This window comes from Aspergillus caelatus, assembly GCF_009193585.1.
Source record: "Aspergillus caelatus strain CBS 763.97 unplaced genomic scaffold BDV27scaffold_53, whole genome shotgun sequence".
Classification (NCBI taxonomy): domain Eukaryota; kingdom Fungi; phylum Ascomycota; class Eurotiomycetes; order Eurotiales; family Aspergillaceae; genus Aspergillus; species Aspergillus caelatus.
In genome coordinates, this window is record NW_022475316.1 from 1 (window position 1) to 16,172 (window position 16,172).

Consider the following 16,172-nt stretch of genomic DNA (forward strand, 5'->3'; position numbering starts at 1 on the left):
TTTTTTTTTTTTTTTTTTTTTTGCCTTTTTTCCTTGTCACATTGCCAGCTTTCTCTACAGAGTATGGGGGGTTAATTTCGATCACTGGTACACAGAAGACCAGGAGAAATAAAGAAAAGGAAACAAACTTTTTAACCCCTCGAACGGTTTTAGTTTGCCCAATGCGGCGGTGCAATTCAACTACTACTTAAAAAGTGGTTCCTCTTATGACAAATGCCTTGACCCCTCTGATTTCGACTTGCTTCATATACCAAAATACAGGGCTGGAATGATGATAACCCGGGGCTCCAACATGACAACTCCTACGTGGCCAAAATCGAGCTGTGCGTGATTGGAAGAGCAAGCGCACGTTCCTCTTGATAATTTATTCAGGAACCCGGAATCCTGTCAGAGTGACATGTGTAAAAGAGGATGGTCCATATCCATGTCTGCACCAGTCCCTTCCAGGTAAGAACGGCGCGGTTTCAGGGGCGGCGTTAAGAACGGGGTCCCAACGAGGGATGATCATAACTAATCCTGGCTGACCTACGAACAAAGGTCGCGTAGTTACAAGGTATATCTGGGGAATAACCGAAAGTGTGGAGTACAGAAAACCTCCAACTTCCCATAGTGATAATCCCCATATCGAGCATAAATGGTCAACGTTGGATGACTAGCGTACTCGTACTCGTAAGCGATATCATAATGCACATATCTTGTGCATGTTTCGCTTAACTAATTATGCAAACTTCGACCAAAGAGCCATACATACTACCATGGTTGTATGTACATACACTTTCTCTTGACAACCTACTAGTCGGGCCCGTTAAAGGTACCTGACATTTGGGAGCCATAAACCCAGAAAAGTCAATTGCCCTTTGCCAGGAACTCACGTGTGTACTCAGGCACAATGGACATTTTCCCCGCATCTGCTCACATGATTTTATGATTATGGTTATTGAGAATTAGTACTACTGGAGTGGTAAGTAGTAGTAGTACTAGTAGGAATTTATCCAGTTGACCAGGATATACAACAGTTCAATTTAAAAAACTTCATATAGCTATAAACCTGACATATAATTGACCTATGTAAAATATTTCCATCATCCACGTACAGCTGCATGTGCAGTCAAACACCTGCGGCCCCCAACCGGTACTCCCGCAATTTTATATATCTCCGGTTACATCTCATCAAGCTTACGGGACAGTTCACTATGCATTGCAGATACTATTCAACATGAAACATCAGTACAACCCATGTTGACCCAGGAGTCCCCCATTTAGCGAAACCATGGAGATCACTGTGCGCGTAGAGGTATTCATTACTCTGGTCGCACAGTGTCGTCCTCGTTCTCATGCAGAGGTTATCCGCATACCAAGAGTCATATGATCACTCCATTTGAACGAATGGTTCCACTACGAGTATTAAGTATTGAGTAGTCTAGTTCTTTCTCTATTTTTTTTCCCCCCGATATTCTTTGCCGGTGTTAACATTTGCTTACTATTGGTGTAAAGCCGACGAGATGGTTATGTTGACAGGCAAAGTTTCCACGAGCCACGATTAGTGGAATCTGCATGTCGCTTTAATGGGTAGTCACTAAGCGGGGCTTCGGCCGGTGAGGAAGGAGGACACGCTCTTTGATATTCTGACATGAGGGGATGGCCCTGGCTGGCTGAGATCCACCAAAGCTTTTCCTTTCGTTTTTATTTTTATTATTTTTTCAAGTACATAGTAGGTACCTTGGATACTAAGGAATACCTTCCCCAAATACTAGATGCATATTGGCAACATAAACTACCCATCAGTTTTACGCTGACGGATAGTACCGACCTGGTATGTCTAAGCGAAAGTAAACCAAAAACAAGAATACTCCCGGCTAAACTTTGATCATCGCAAAGTTGTATTGAAGTCTGACTGAATATTCCTTGGAAGTAACCTTCCCTGTCATGACCCACCCATGTGACCCGCAGCAGACTGTTAGCTTGAGGACGGTTGCTGGAGTGTGTGTGTGTGTGTGTGTGTGTGTGTGTGCCTCGGAGATAATCTTTAGTTGCTGATGGGTTAGCGCTATCAACGTACATGGTGCATCGATACCGGTGGACGCTAATGACAAGGTACCAGATATGTAGGTCGAACGAAGTAGAAATTTCACCTATACACCTATCTTTCTCAGTGTTTGTGTTCGTCTGGACAATACGTAAAGCTCGCTCTTTGCGTTACTGTATGATACCTTACATTCCGTGTGATGAGTGACGTTTGAGACATGCAGTGGATACCTCTCATCCTGTTAACATCAGCTCGTTCGAGACTGGGATCGCGAATGGAGTGTCTTACACTCTTCTGCATACCTGTAATATCGTATATACTCAATTGCGACTATTGACACCGATGGCAGTAACATACAACAAGACTGATTCACTCTGGAACATTCGAGAAGAAGAGTATACAAGGCTTGGTACAGTACCCTATCTACTTGCATCTCTCGATATTAAAAGGCGGTAAAATCGATCGGAGTTCCGATTCTACTTCGAACAGTGGAAACTGACTCAAATCGTGATATTTATAGACTTAGTGGCCCACCATCACGAAAGTTATCCAAGTCCGCACTCGCTCCTTGCATCGCGGTTGGTCGAATTGTGTACCTACACCTGCGCCGATGGAGACCCTATGAGGTGTCTGTATCAGCTTGTTAGATATTATCGGTCGTTGTGTGTGTGTGTGTGTACTAAGGTTGGTTCTTTGGTACGGATGGTACATTGATTGGTAAATAGGGTTGGGTGGAGGGTGGGATGTCTCACTATTCGAAGCCCTACCGCGGAACTGGTAGAAAGACGGTACTTCTCAGAGATATGGTTGCGCTTTATCATAGTGGTAGTTCCAGCGTATCTGATCTAGAGTATGTATATACTGATTTGGAGTATATAGCTGTGTGGATCGAATTCTAAGTACTATCTGTATGTGTGATGGATCTAGACCGTAAAAGACGATGTCACCACAGCAGGAGACTGACTTGTTGGGCTACCAGCTTAAATCAATGTTTCTTTTTGACTTTTTTTTTTTTTTTTTCTCAGTGTATTCCTAGATAATTATAATTGCCTATTTTTTAAAGATGATGCTGTACTACGCATACCCTGACAACATGGGGTTGTGTGAATATAGTTATCATAGGTAAAATGTACTATGGTGTACTGTATGTGTTCTAGAAGCTGTTCCTCAGTGCATAAAAGATCTTGGAGCCCTTGCCTTAGGCCTCCGGCGAAGTATTCATGGCCCTGTTCCTAGTACGTAGACCTAACAGCAGACATAAGATCTCTTGTGGCAGAACAATCTATAGATCTCACATCAAAGCAGTTTCCAAGCGATGGATGATAACATCTCTAACTTAAGCCAACATGATTATCTATATTACTACATGCCATATATTGCCTGTGGCTATTCTTCATCCAAGAGCGTCAAACACTGAATTCACTATGTTAAACAGATCCAAACAGATCCAAACAAGTGCCGCACAACACGACGCCGATCCTATATTCACCACTCCCATTCACCAAAGCTATACAAAACAGCAAATTGCTCTCCCAGAGATATCCAGTAACACAAAACAAATATGGCCTCTCCTACCTTGCCAGACCATGTAGCCACCACACTCACCTGCCAATGCCTCTACCCGTCATCTCATATCCCAGGTCTTGCGTCAATTGCACAGTGGTAACCCGGCCCGACGCAAGCTCACCCCAATCCCCAAACAGCAACATAACGCATACCCTCATCGCCAAGCCATAATGTGTCAAATGGTCGTATTATGGCACGCTTGTACCCACCTCGTCGTCTCTTACATGACCTGCGCATTCGAAGAGGCAAGAAACCACAAAGAACAGACCGCAACCACAGCGCTCGTAGACACCGACTGCTGGATATGTCAACAGCACCAGAAACACCCATCCTGGGGGGCATCGGGCACAATGCAGCGTCTGCTTATGACCGTCCAGAACATGGAATACATCCTCGGCGTCTCGGCAAACGAAGATGGGTTCCTGGATATGGTGGCCCGGTTTTACGCGCGAGGCGACCACAAGCGCTGGATGCAGCCCGGCGTCGCAAAGGCAAAGTATACTAAGGACGATCCGTATGTCCGCGGCTTGGAGGTCCAGTCATATCTTTGTACTCGGGGTCAGCGGGATTTTCACATGAACCCGGGCTATGCCTTTGATATCTATTTTGCGCTGATGAAGCATTCTGATCGCGCAGACTACTCGGATCTCAATTGGTCCATGACGGGGTATCGCCCGCCTAGCAATTTCTTCTATGTGTCGTCTAGTATGATTGGCATGTTGGCTGATGGCTGTGGGGTTGAGCATAGACAGAAGACGGGGGGCGCGCATGTGGCACGGCGATCTCGCTGCTTGTCTAATGGTGGTAGTGTAGCAATCCCCACGACACAGTCTAAATTGGCATCATTTGGAATTGGAGATTCGGCAGAAATTGGCTTGGGCCATCTAAGGACCGCGTCATATACACAGGGACTCCCAACTCAGCCGCCGCTGGACGCTCAGACTACTAGCTCGGTCCATAATGTTAATGGTAATCCCGGTTCATTACTTCCACGGCGTCCGTGCGAGACGCTCAATGGACCCCCCATCGCGATGAATCATTACGCTCAGCATATCCTCCGTCCCTTGTCCCCGCTCGGAGAGCCTGGACCGTCCATTGAGAATCACCGTCAAGCGCTGAATGAGAGGACAAGCCATCATGCGCGCACGCCCAGTCTCTTTCATCCAATCTTCTCAGCCGAATATGACGGGGATATCCTCACAAATGAGGCCTCTCAAGAGTTAGACCTCCATCACCACACCAGATCCAACTCCTTCACCTACAATAATACCCTGCCGACGGAAAATATACCATACCTGAACGCCACACTCCTCACCCAGATCTACACTGACCCTTCCTCCTTCTCCCCATCAAACGAACCCACCAGACACTCATCCAAGAACCACAATCCACCAGAAGACAACACACACCTCGACATCCTGTTATCCTCCTCCCCAATGCTGGGAACCGCCATCCCAAACCCCCGAAACTCAACCGCCACCATCGACCCCAGCATACTCAAGCTGGACAGCCTCGACCAATTGAATTTCACCGACGACGGAACCTGCGGCAACGGAAAAGGCAAGCAACCTATCAGAGATATCTCGCAACTGGATCCCCGTGTTCCTGGTGGCTTTGTCTTCCCGGACGATATGGATATTACTTAAAATTAATGATGAGGGTGAGAGAGAGAGAGCGACAGAGAGAGAGAGAGAGGGCTGTCTTGGTCTAGACCCGCAGACCGCTTCCTTTTTTTTCTCTTTTCCTTTTTTTTTTTTTATTAACGGAGTTAATCTTGTCTTTGAAGCATTGCCGAGTGGCGAGCGACGCATGTACATCAGTGTTCTACTTGCAGCTACATCCACATGAAAGCGAACTTCACTTGGCATTTATGCAGGTGCAGGGAGATGGGAATTGACGTGTACATCGTAAATCTGGTCGTTGCATATTCACATGCGGCTGGGGTTGTGATGTCATTGTGGTGGGTTTGGCTTTTGTGAAGGTATTTTTTTTTTCTTGAGAGTTTTTTCTTTGTTTCTGACTCTTTGTTTGTGGGGTTGGGGATTACTTACTCGGGGTACATAAATTGTATTGCTTCGGTTGTTTGTACATTAGTTTAATGGTAACATCGAGGGTTAAGTGGTTTTGTGGTGAGAATATCATTTCTCCCCTATTTATTTATTTATTTATTTTTCTTGGTGTATCTCCTAGGTGGAATCTTTGATCGTTTCATAGATCTGTCGAGCTGGAAATAGGTCGTAATGCGTATGTGGTTCACCACAAACTGATGGTGTTGGCGTAGAAAAGGAGATCTATCAGAAGTCTGCATCACATTGACAGATCCTTATCCAGCCTTACGTATACCATAGATTTCTCGTAATCAGCACCCGTCTTTCCAAGGACATGGCCATTATCCCGAACTTCATAATCCTTCAACGAATCCATCTGATCTTACTCAGACGACGGACGGTCAATCCGCAACGTCCGCCAATGACTGTCCTTACTACATAGTGCGTCAGCACTGGCAATGTGGCACTTTGCCCTATCATGGTCTCCTTGATGACGCGCGTTTCTTCCATGGTAGTATCCTGGGGAAGAAGGCAGCCAGCTTTGGTAACTGAGCCGCGCTGGACAATCCAGTGAGATATGCAATCTTCTGGCTGTGTGGAGCACGATATCGCGCGGCCGGGTCCCCCAACAGATTGGAGTCCAGAAGGGCCAAGAAAGCCGGGGAAGGGGAGGCGTGATTGTGTGAACCTAGGCTAGATTTGGGGATATAGTGAGATCGCCCTTCTCGGCGGCTATCGACTACGAACTGACGCCTAAAATCTCACAAGATACAATTTTAAGCGTCAAAGATTCTGGGAGAGGATTCATCCTGGAATGTGCTAGCCCCAGATTTGGTGGTGCACACGGCCTTCAGATCAATCTGTTCCGCAAGGGCATCGCTGTCAAGCTGTCATTTCCTCTCCACCCACACTCTTTCGGCGTGGAAATTTTTCTCAATCAAAGCTCTCGTTCAGAACCTGCCTGTCAGTCTAGCTACTCCCACCAGATAAGAGTTCTATTGGCATTTCGAATTGCTGTTAAGGCAAGCCTTTTGTTTAACTCAATAGGCGTATATATGTGCGTCTCTGTAGCGTGGCATCGTCTACGCCTGCGCACAATTCTTGAAGAGACGAGTGGCAGACGAGGGAACGCTTCTGCTCTTTCGTTCTTTGGTGTATCCATATGCATAGAGAAACCAGATTTGAAAGGCCAAACCAAAGAGCAGCCGGCTCATCCATGGAGTGGATACTGCCGGTGCTCCATCCTGCTCAACAGGAGCAGGACCAGTGAAAACTCGTTACCTCATCCTTGACTCTCTCTGCCGTGCCTTTTGTTTGGTAATATACAACCTGCCACCCTGACGACTGTTTTTTTCACTGCCCATTGACGGCCCGTGACCGCTCTAGATGAAAGAAGTGCCGGGAACGTTCTTTTGCCTCTATCTGGCCGTAAGGAAGAAGTCAGACTTCAACCGCGTTGAAGTCGGGAAGACAGTAATTCAACAGATGCTGTTCCTCATGCTGATTAGGGCTTGGAAACTGTCGATGAAACAGGCATGGGGCATTGCATGATAGCAACTACAGGGTTGGCAATTGAATACCGATGAGGCTTCCTGTTCGCGATGACAGGGGGGGATCAACAACTGGCGGCATTATCATCGTAGCGAGGATCGAGGGCGAAGAAAAGCGAGTATATGGAGACAATTCAACGCGGATGGTGCTTATGTAAATGTCGGACGATAGATCCAAGCACACCAGAAACTCAAGATACGGAGCGGCCGATGCTGTATCATCTCCTTTCCTTTGTCTTTAGGCACCGTCTTCCAAGAATGATTTCGATCGAAGAGAAGAGACATCACGTGCTGATTGGGATAAGTGACTCAGCAATGCTATCTATAGGTACAGGCAAACCATGCAAACGTTTCCCTGCCGGCAGATACCGTAATGGTAAACACCCGCGGTAAACAGGGGAAGATTATCACCAGCCACATGTTTCTCGGGTGGCCCGAGGCCTTGCCCCAGCCATGCGAGTGCTCCTCTTTTCCTGCCCTTCATTTGTCCTTTCCAGCCCACACCCCCCATCTTCTAGAACAGGCATGCGATGTGATTTAAATTATCGCAATCAACCTGTTTGTATGCGCTAGCTCTAATTGACCTCAGCGACTACAATGTCTTTCTCCCAGGATGCTCGTCGTCGGCGGGTTGGAGCGGGTACTGGCTTCAGCTCGTCGGGGAGGCGGACAGCTCTGGGATACTGGGTACCTTTGGCATTGACAGTAGGTGTCGCAGCAGCCGGTGTCGCAGCCTGGATCTGGAGTGAACGCATTGAAGATGAAGAAAACGATGCCAATGACCCTCGAGGTGACGATGGCTTCCCCGCGCCTGGCCCCGGCGGGGACGAGCTTCCTCCCGGATACCACGGAGACTATGCCAGGTCAACAGCGACGGATATTCATGATACAGATGATGTTAGCATGGTAGCTCGCATGCAGGGAGCCTTGCGACGCACTCCCAGCCCTCAGCAGATCTTAGATGGTGCCAGCAAGCGGATGGCTGCTGGTATGGCTGCTGCGGGCGCGTTTGTAGGTGGCGCTCTTACATCAATCCGAGAAGAAGACAGGGGCGACTTCGAAGATCATTCCAGGTGGTCTGAAGAGGTAGAATCAAGAGGCCGCAGGGACCTACCGGATCCCGCTACACCGACCGTGGGCGGAACTCTTCCTGGCCCAGGAGTCGCTGCTGGCACGTCCTCTGGCGCGAAAAAGAAGAAAACGGTAGCTATTGTGGTCTCATCGGACACATCGCGCTTGGACCCAGAGGAGTACACTTCTGATCATGCTGTAAGTGATAGTGTACCCCTTTCATAGTTTCACTTACTGATAATGCGGCAGTCTATCCTTTCCCACCTTCCGGAACATATCGATCCCGATACTACTCGAATCTTCGTTATGATCTACGCACCGGGCTTGAAGCACGCTCCTAACAAGGGCAACGGATCCCATCCTGCCATGTCCGTCACCTCGTCCTATTCAAACATCGCTCCTGAAGAAGTCCTATCCCCCGGTGAGCCACCAAGTGGCGACCTGACCGCATCGGACTCTCGCCAGGATGACCAGACTCCGCTCTTCAAAACGCTGTATACCCAGGCGCAAGCAATTGCTGAGAAAGAGAGCATGATTATGCCTTTCAGCACCTCTACAGGCTTTGTGCATCTCGTGCGACACATTTCTCCTGACATTGTTTACGTCCAGGAGTCCCTGACTGGAAAGGAAGGGGAACCGGTACAGCATATCACCCGGTGGGTCAGACAGGTAGTGGTTGTCATCGGCGAGCGAGGAGGCCTCGTCGACAGTGAAGATGAATCTGCCGTGGCCGACAATGGTGAGAAGTGGTGGGAGAAGGATGGTACGACTGGCATCGGCAAGCGCATTGATGTCGTCGACGTGCTCCGTACGGGAGACGATTGGCGACGAAGAGTGTCTGGCTTGGACTAGATGTCAAGTCATTTTCTTGGGTGGCTGTGTCGATATGTTTATTTCACTTGTTCATATGTGTCATTTTCCCTTTCATCACCCCTTACGACCTTGCTTTGATTCCCCTGAGTTTTACGACCTATGTTTTTTACTTTGGTAATGTATCTGCTGCGCATATAGTCTAGCTATGAAAAAAGGACATGCTTGGAGGATACCAATACCATGGCCCCGTGTTTCTCGTTTTCCTTTGTGCCGGTCACACAATTAATAAGGCTGAAAGCGCCTTTGTAAGTCAATCTCATTGTGAAACCGTAGAATCGCAAGCACAAACGACATATAGGGTGAGGATTCGAGGTATGATGAGAGCAATGGCCCTAACCCGATGCAGTGGTCATGTGGTCACATGATCCCGACCTCCTTCACGTCGCCCGCGGCTTGGCATCACCAAACTCCCTCTGCAGCACCATCTCCGTCACCCGATCAGCCTCTCCGAACCTCCCCTGCCTTCTTTGCAGGTGTTTGTTCGATGGACACTAGTATTCCTCTGTTCTAGCGGTTCCGGGCCCCGTCCAAAGTTCCGCGTCGACTCCGGCCTATACGTTGTCGTCCGGTCCCGTCCTCCGCTCCCCACATGTCTCGCGCTCCGGTTATATCATACTCGGAGCACGGTTTCCCTCTGCCATCATCGGACTCATATCCCGAGAAGTCGCGCCCGTAAGCCGCTTGCTGTGATCGCGTCGCATGCCTGTCGCCGACAATATGGCAACGGCGATCTCCAAACCAACCTCACACCCGCCCAAGATGAAACGGCCGCCCCCGCCTTTTGTTCAAGCCGGGGTCAATGGGGTTAAGCCTCAACAGCCCTCCTCGTCCCCACAACCATCCTCCAAGCGCCTTCCGGGCCCCAATCAACCAGGCCCTGCGGGTTCGACAAGTGGTGCGGTCACAAATGGGGTCAATGGTGCAGCTGATTCGAATGGCGTCAAGAGCTCCATTAATCGGCCCAAGAAAGAGGCGCAAAAGCCAAATGACCAAGGAACGCGGTTAGCGAAGCCATTGGCCAGGACTCTTTCCACAGACAATGAGCGCCGGCTAGGCAAGAAGTGTCCTGAGCCTTATGGTGAGTTTCCGCAAGCTCTATGTGCGGCGCCCCTATATACTGACAGCTGTATCCCTTACAGTGAAAACCACACCTCATATACTGAAGAAATACGGCAAATGCCCCCCGTCTCTCGTTTTACATCTTCATCCTACCCATTTCCGCTTTGAGCAACAAGATGGAAGCTTTCCCTATAATTCTGAAATGAAAGTGATCATCGAACATATTCGTGCTGAGACTGTTCCCCACGATATGATAGAGGAGCTGCTGCGGGCCAACGTTCGTTTCTACGAAGGTAGGCATTAGACCGTAATATAAAACTTGCGCCGCGTTTCATTAAACCGTGTTGATAGGTTGTCTCATTGTCCGCGTGGTTGATCACAAGTCCGTGTCAGCCCAAGCCAGAAAGTCAACTGCCCCATCGACTAATGATAGCAATACTCCATTTTCCATTCATAATTATAACGAACATGTTACTCCTTCGGCCTATGTACCCTACCCGAAACAGAACCAGTTGACTTCTGATAAACCAACATCAAAGGAGCCCGAAACCCAGTCAGACACTAAGGCCAGCGGAGAGCAACCCGGTGATTCCCAAGAACAACCCGAGAAGAGTGAATCCAGCTCTTCTCAACACAAACAGATTCCTCCAAAACCCCGTGTGTTTACAACGGTTCTTCACCCTACTCCTCACTCATTACAAGCAGAGTTAACTTTGCTTGCTACTACACCTGACCCAAAGGCTGCAAAGCAGGGAGCCACGAGCTCTGCGTCACGTACTCAAGCGGGTTCATCTGCTGCGCCTCCGTCTCCCGGCGGCTCATCTAACCCACCAGAGCGTGGGTCGGTTGCAAAAAGACAGAAGATGCTTGTCGAACCGCAGAATCTTCCAGAGTGCGAATCTAAGCTAACGAGAGCTTTAGCACCACCACTCTTCTTAGAGCCTGTGCAAAGCCTGGACGCTGTTCATGATCTACTGAAATTCATGGAGAGCCCTCTCCATAATAATCCGCCCCCATCTCCGAAACGAAGGAAGCGGACAGTGGCGGAACTTGCTGCTGACGAAGCGCTGGCAGCTGAGGAGGAGCGATTCATGCTTATCATGGATGAACGGCTCGAGCCAACTACCTCTGGAGGCGCAGGAGGTACTAAATCCGCCGTCGTTGATGATACAAGCGGCGGTGCACCTTTCGAGCCTCGTTTCTCCCGGTTCAAGACTCTGGAAAACATTCGCATGCAGCATGAAGAGAAAGCGAAACGGGAGCACGAAATCAAGCTCAAGCAAGAATTGGCCAAGCGGCAGCAGCAAGAACAAGAAAGAGAAAGACGTCGTGCCCTGGAGCAACGACAGGCAGAGGAGCAAGCGAAAGAGGACTCTCGGAGACAGCATCTCGCTGCTCAACAACAAGTACAGGCACAGCTTGCTGCACAGCAACAGGGTCGCCATGTTATGCCTCAAGCAAATGGGGTCAGCCAAGCGCCACAGTCCTCTCCAGTTGCTCGCAACCAGACGCCGCACAATACCTCATCACCTTTGCCTGGCAATGCCATGGGAGCACAGGGGGGTGTCCCAATGAGTATAACATCTTCCATGCAGGGCGCTGGCAGCCCTCCACGGCCCCCTTCTGCGCTGCAGCATGCCCACCCCAATGTTATGGGCCACCCAATGGCTCCTTCAAGGAGCCAGCAAGGACAGAGTCGACATGGAACCCCACAGATGACTCAAGGGACACCGGCTATGTCCCATGCTACACCAATCATGCGCAACGTAACACCTACACAGCGAATGAGTCACGCCAGTCCTGGCCGTTCGACAGTGGCACCGACGCCGGTGATGGGCCAAGCTATGATGGGAACCCCACAAATGACAGGTGGCATGGGCCTTACGCCTCAACAGCAGCAGATGCTGTTGCAGCAGAGACAACAAATGCTTGCACAACAAGGGCACCTCGGACATGGCCAACTTACGCCACAGCAATTTGCTCAATTCCAGGCCAACGCGCACGCACAGCAAAATATTCAATCGCATCAGCAACAGATGCTGCAGGCTCAACAGCAGAACCACCAGCAACAGCAACAGAAGATCCCGAATCCTCAGATTTACCAACAGCAACTTATGCGGGCACAGTTCGCGCAAATGCAAATGGCGCAACAACAGCAGCATGGGCAAGGTCCTCAATCGCAAGGCCAGCAAGGCCAGATGCACCAGGGTGGTTCTCAGATGAACCCGCAACAGCAGCAGTTACTGATGGCAGCTGCTCAAACAAACGGTGGCCAGCTCCCACAGAACCTCCAGGGGACCAACATGCAGGGGGCTATGGCACAGCGATACAATCAGCTCTATCAACAACGTCTGTTAAGATTACGACAGGAAATGGCCAGTCGCTTGATAGGGCAGTACGGCCCGCCCAATCAATACCCACCAACAATTGCGCAGCAATATCATGCCGGGCTTGAAAGAAATGCCAAACTTTGGGTCCAAGAAATCATTCGACGAGAACGAGAAGCTGCTCAGCAACAACGCGCCAACCAAGTTGCGGCCGTACAAGCTCAAGTGATGCAGCAGCAGCAACAACAGAACATGATGCAGAATGGAATGGGCAGCTAATCGCTCTCAGGGTCGTCGATTTAATTGATGAAATGACAACTCTTCTCTTCACTTCTTTGATAACCCTTTTCACTCTATATTTATTTTTCTCTTCGCCTCCAGCCCGCTGGAAGTGGATAGTGAGCGACTCTCTCCACCCATCCTCCATGGACCCGTGATTATTACCCACTTCATTTGGAGATTGTACAGCGACCAGGATCTTGCGATAAAACAGGCCGGCGTTTCTCGACCTTGGTTTGCATGCGTGTTTACTTTCTTTGCTATTTTTCTTTTTTTATTCTTTTTTTCTCTCCTCATCTTTGTTGTTCTTGTGCTTGGCGATTGTAACATTGGGAAAGGGATTGATTGATCGGGGAGCAAGGAACAGACTTGATACCATTTTGTACAGGTGTCCCCTTTTGGAATGCGTTTATGGTTTTTGGATGTCGTTCATTCGATTGGAGATTCATCTTACAGTGCTATGCTCGTGTAGACATGAAATATAGCTATACCAGACTATGAATTATACTCTGTTGTTCCGATGATAGCGTTGATTTCTACATGAATATATCCTGCACTGCAGCATAGGCACTTTTTGAAGCGTAGAGTAGTGGTGTATTATTAACAGTTTTCTCAAAGATGCTGGCTGTACAACAACGCAGATTAATGACTTATCATCATGGTGGAACTCAACTTCGTCCGAAATCGACATGTCCATAGATAATATCCCTCCCATACACAAATTTCTTTTTGTCCCAGCAGAGAAACCATCCATAATCTATCATACATATACTAGGAGACACCAAGTCATAGACCTTATGTATCCCGATAACCAGTACAGAAGATCTCAGCGATCGATAGAGATGAATCGAGCAGTCGAACTGTATATCTAGAATCCATAGGTAAGTAAGGATACGTGCACCCTATACAGAGCTTCATAAAATCGGACTCCAAGATCCCAAAGATAATCTAAGTAGTAGTAAACAAATGTGGTGGCGAGCCAGACTACTCCCTGTTATAAGAAACGCTCGTACTCGTACTTGCAATTCTCACGGACACACGCTGCGGCTGATATGATAGAATGACAATGATTATATATCATCTATGGCGAACAACACTTCCCTGGCTTGTAAGCAAATAGAAAAGAAAGGATATAAAATAAAAACCAAGCTAAAATGATATATATGTCCAACATGTACAAACTAATCAAGTTAACCGATACTTTGTATCTTTATTTGAATACATGATTTGAGTGAGTTCAGTCTTATGATTGTATCCATATGTGAATGTTTCAATAGTTAGATTTATTATGGTGTTGTTCGGCCTAGGGTATCATTGGATACGTGTATCTTTTGGAGTGTTGGACGAATTGACTGCTTGTTTTCTTTCTTTCTTTCTTTTTTTTTTTTTTTCTCTTCTAAGTGCATGATAGATTATTGCTGCTGTATATTGGTTTAGTTGTTAAGGATGTAAGTTGGTTTAGGGGTATTACTTGTGAATCTATGTTAGGTGTGAATTCTAGGTGGAATGAGGTCGTGGTTGGTGTATGAGGTTTAGGACTTGGGTAAGTTACCTATACTAGTGTGAGTGAGTGTGTTGTTATGTGCTCTACTTGCTGTTTTCAGCAATATACCCTATCTTTATTTCTCATGTCTTTGACAATATGTGAAGCTGTGGTAGTTGGTTCTATTATCGGTTATAAGACGGAATATAACGGGGGTATCCTTTAATGGAAATATGCGATATGCACATTAGACTGACAGAACTTCAGGGACCTATTTGCTCAGGACGAGGGTTACCCATCGTATCCAGCCATGGCCAACTCAGCTGAAATGATTAGCCTCGAGAACAACAAACAATGCTCATGATGACAACAATCGCTCTGTCGTATGTAACGTCATGCTGCATATCGTGATTAGTCCGAAACAGACCCTCAAGCCCAATAATTACCTACTACAACCCCAAGATACAACCTCTCCCAGGAAGGGAAAGAGCCACTAAACTCAAACGCACTGAGCCCTGAAAGGTTGAGGGCTCGGATCGTGATCGACGTGATCTCCACTGCATACATACGTGCAGCACGCTCAAACCAGATGTTGTATGCATGCTCAGAATAATCCAAAAGAAATTAAAAGAAAAGACAAGGTCAAACCGTCAAAGTTCAGGGTTCCTCACCGAACTCAAAAGCCCAACCCGATCTGGGTTTTGGGGAGGCAGGGGCTCGCTTCATTGGACGGGCTGAGTAGCACGGCTGCATGTATCCTGTATGCATGGATAAATTTGGAAGGAATGGGCTGGATAAGAACCTGTTAAACTGGATTTGGTTCGTTGTGTGGATGATGTATGCACATGTACATTCCAGAAAAGACAACTATGGAACTTTACTGTATTAGAATTAGGCTGGGTTGGGTAGGCCTGGGACATTTAGGGGCCTTAGCGGTCTGTATCAGGACGTATCAAGGCACAATGTGGTCCCGGTGGTGGTTGGTGGTGGTATTATCGGATCACGCCTCTGTTATGGTTATAGAAGTCCGGGCTGGGCGATCACTGCACCTAGCCAGACTGAACACAGCACTCCAAAGCACGGATCCGAAGAAAAGGACTGTCAGGTGCCTAGAGTGAAAGTTTCTTACCTAGTGGTCGATTGATCTAACTACTGGATATTACTGTGTATAACCTGGTTAGGAGCCAATAGTGTGAGAGCACCGCCTTGCCAGATGGATCAATAAAGTGACGTGGTGGAGAATGAGAAAAGGACCTGATAAACGTTGCGCAAGGACAGCCAGGTACCCTAAGATACCCGATCCCCCACAGACGTTGGGTCGGATAGGCGGTCATGGTGCACGAGTATTGATGATTATTGCTAGGCTGAGGCACACATAAGCCAGAACCGGGAACGAGACACAACACCAATGCAATGCAATGCAACTCAAACCGTTGTTATTGATCGATGGTGTGATTGTGGCAAGATATCTGGCCTGATCCTTTCTTATTGGAGACTGCGATAAGGGAGAAAAAGTTGTTTGAGACGCAAGGGGGTTTCAATAAGAGGATGGACCGCCTGCATCGGATCTTCCCTTTCTGGCTACTCTATCGGTGCATGAACAAGGAAAGCCCAGCAATCGATTACTATAGGTGCTTCCCTGCATAAGTGTCGACGAGACAAGCATAGGGTGAAGCACGGGGCGATGTACGGTAAGTGAGACAAGCGAGGATCTTCCATCCCGGCGTAGATCCTGCTTGGAATTAATTATGGAGTCCCCTCCCTATATGGCTCATCAAGAAATCACCAATCAGATAGTGTTCGATGCCTGATCTTGTCGAGATAGAAATAAAGGGAAATGCGAGGGGAGATATATTGGAAACTTTTCTCACCGATATTATTCTGGCTGGG

At 48.0% G+C, this 16,172-nt stretch overlaps 3 protein-coding genes across 3 annotated transcripts; all 3 read left to right on the forward strand.

Annotated features, from left to right (window-relative positions):
* Positions 1-3,474: 3,474 nt before the first annotated feature.
* On the forward strand, positions 3,475-5,967 carry BDV27DRAFT_170976 (uncharacterized protein). Its single transcript, XM_032075473.1, has one exon. The coding sequence runs from the start codon at positions 3,763-3,765 to the stop codon at positions 5,236-5,238; it is 1,476 nt and encodes a 491-aa protein (XP_031929367.1). The 5' UTR covers positions 3,475-3,762; the 3' UTR covers positions 5,239-5,967.
* Positions 5,968-7,616: 1,649 nt separating this feature from the next.
* Positions 7,617-9,330, forward strand: BDV27DRAFT_125421 (uncharacterized protein). The gene is made up of 2 exons (XM_032066321.1): positions 7,617-8,459; positions 8,511-9,330. The coding sequence occupies exons 1-2, from the start codon at positions 7,788-7,790 to the stop codon at positions 9,111-9,113; spliced, it is 1,275 nt and encodes a 424-aa protein (XP_031929368.1). The 5' UTR covers positions 7,617-7,787; the 3' UTR covers positions 9,114-9,330.
* A 241-nt stretch (positions 9,331-9,571) lies between these two features.
* On the forward strand, positions 9,572-13,320 carry BDV27DRAFT_125422 (uncharacterized protein). Its single transcript, XM_032066322.1, has 3 exons — positions 9,572-10,212; positions 10,274-10,486; positions 10,545-13,320. The coding sequence occupies exons 1-3, from the start codon at positions 9,834-9,836 to the stop codon at positions 12,797-12,799; spliced, it is 2,847 nt and encodes a 948-aa protein (XP_031929369.1). The 5' UTR covers positions 9,572-9,833; the 3' UTR covers positions 12,800-13,320.
* The last annotated feature ends 2,852 nt before the right edge of the window (positions 13,321-16,172 follow it).

Bases quoted from the DNA above. Each gene is read 5' to 3' on its own strand.
- BDV27DRAFT_170976 (XM_032075473.1), top strand. From the start codon at position 3,763: ATGTGTCAAATGGTCGTATTATGGCACGCTTGTACCCACCTCGTCGTC.
- BDV27DRAFT_125421 (XM_032066321.1), top strand. From the start codon at position 7,788: ATGTCTTTCTCCCAGGATGCTCGTCGTCGGCGGGTTGGAGCGGGTACT. The intron at 8,460-8,510 runs GTAAGTGATAGT...ATAATGCGGCAG, and splicing joins AGTACACTTCTGATCATGCT to TCTATCCTTTCCCACCTTCC.
- BDV27DRAFT_125422 (XM_032066322.1), top strand. From the start codon at position 9,834: ATGCCTGTCGCCGACAATATGGCAACGGCGATCTCCAAACCAACCTCA. The intron at 10,213-10,273 runs GTGAGTTTCCGC...TATCCCTTACAG, and splicing joins GAAGTGTCCTGAGCCTTATG to TGAAAACCACACCTCATATA. The intron at 10,487-10,544 runs GTAGGCATTAGA...CCGTGTTGATAG, and splicing joins CAACGTTCGTTTCTACGAAG to GTTGTCTCATTGTCCGCGTG.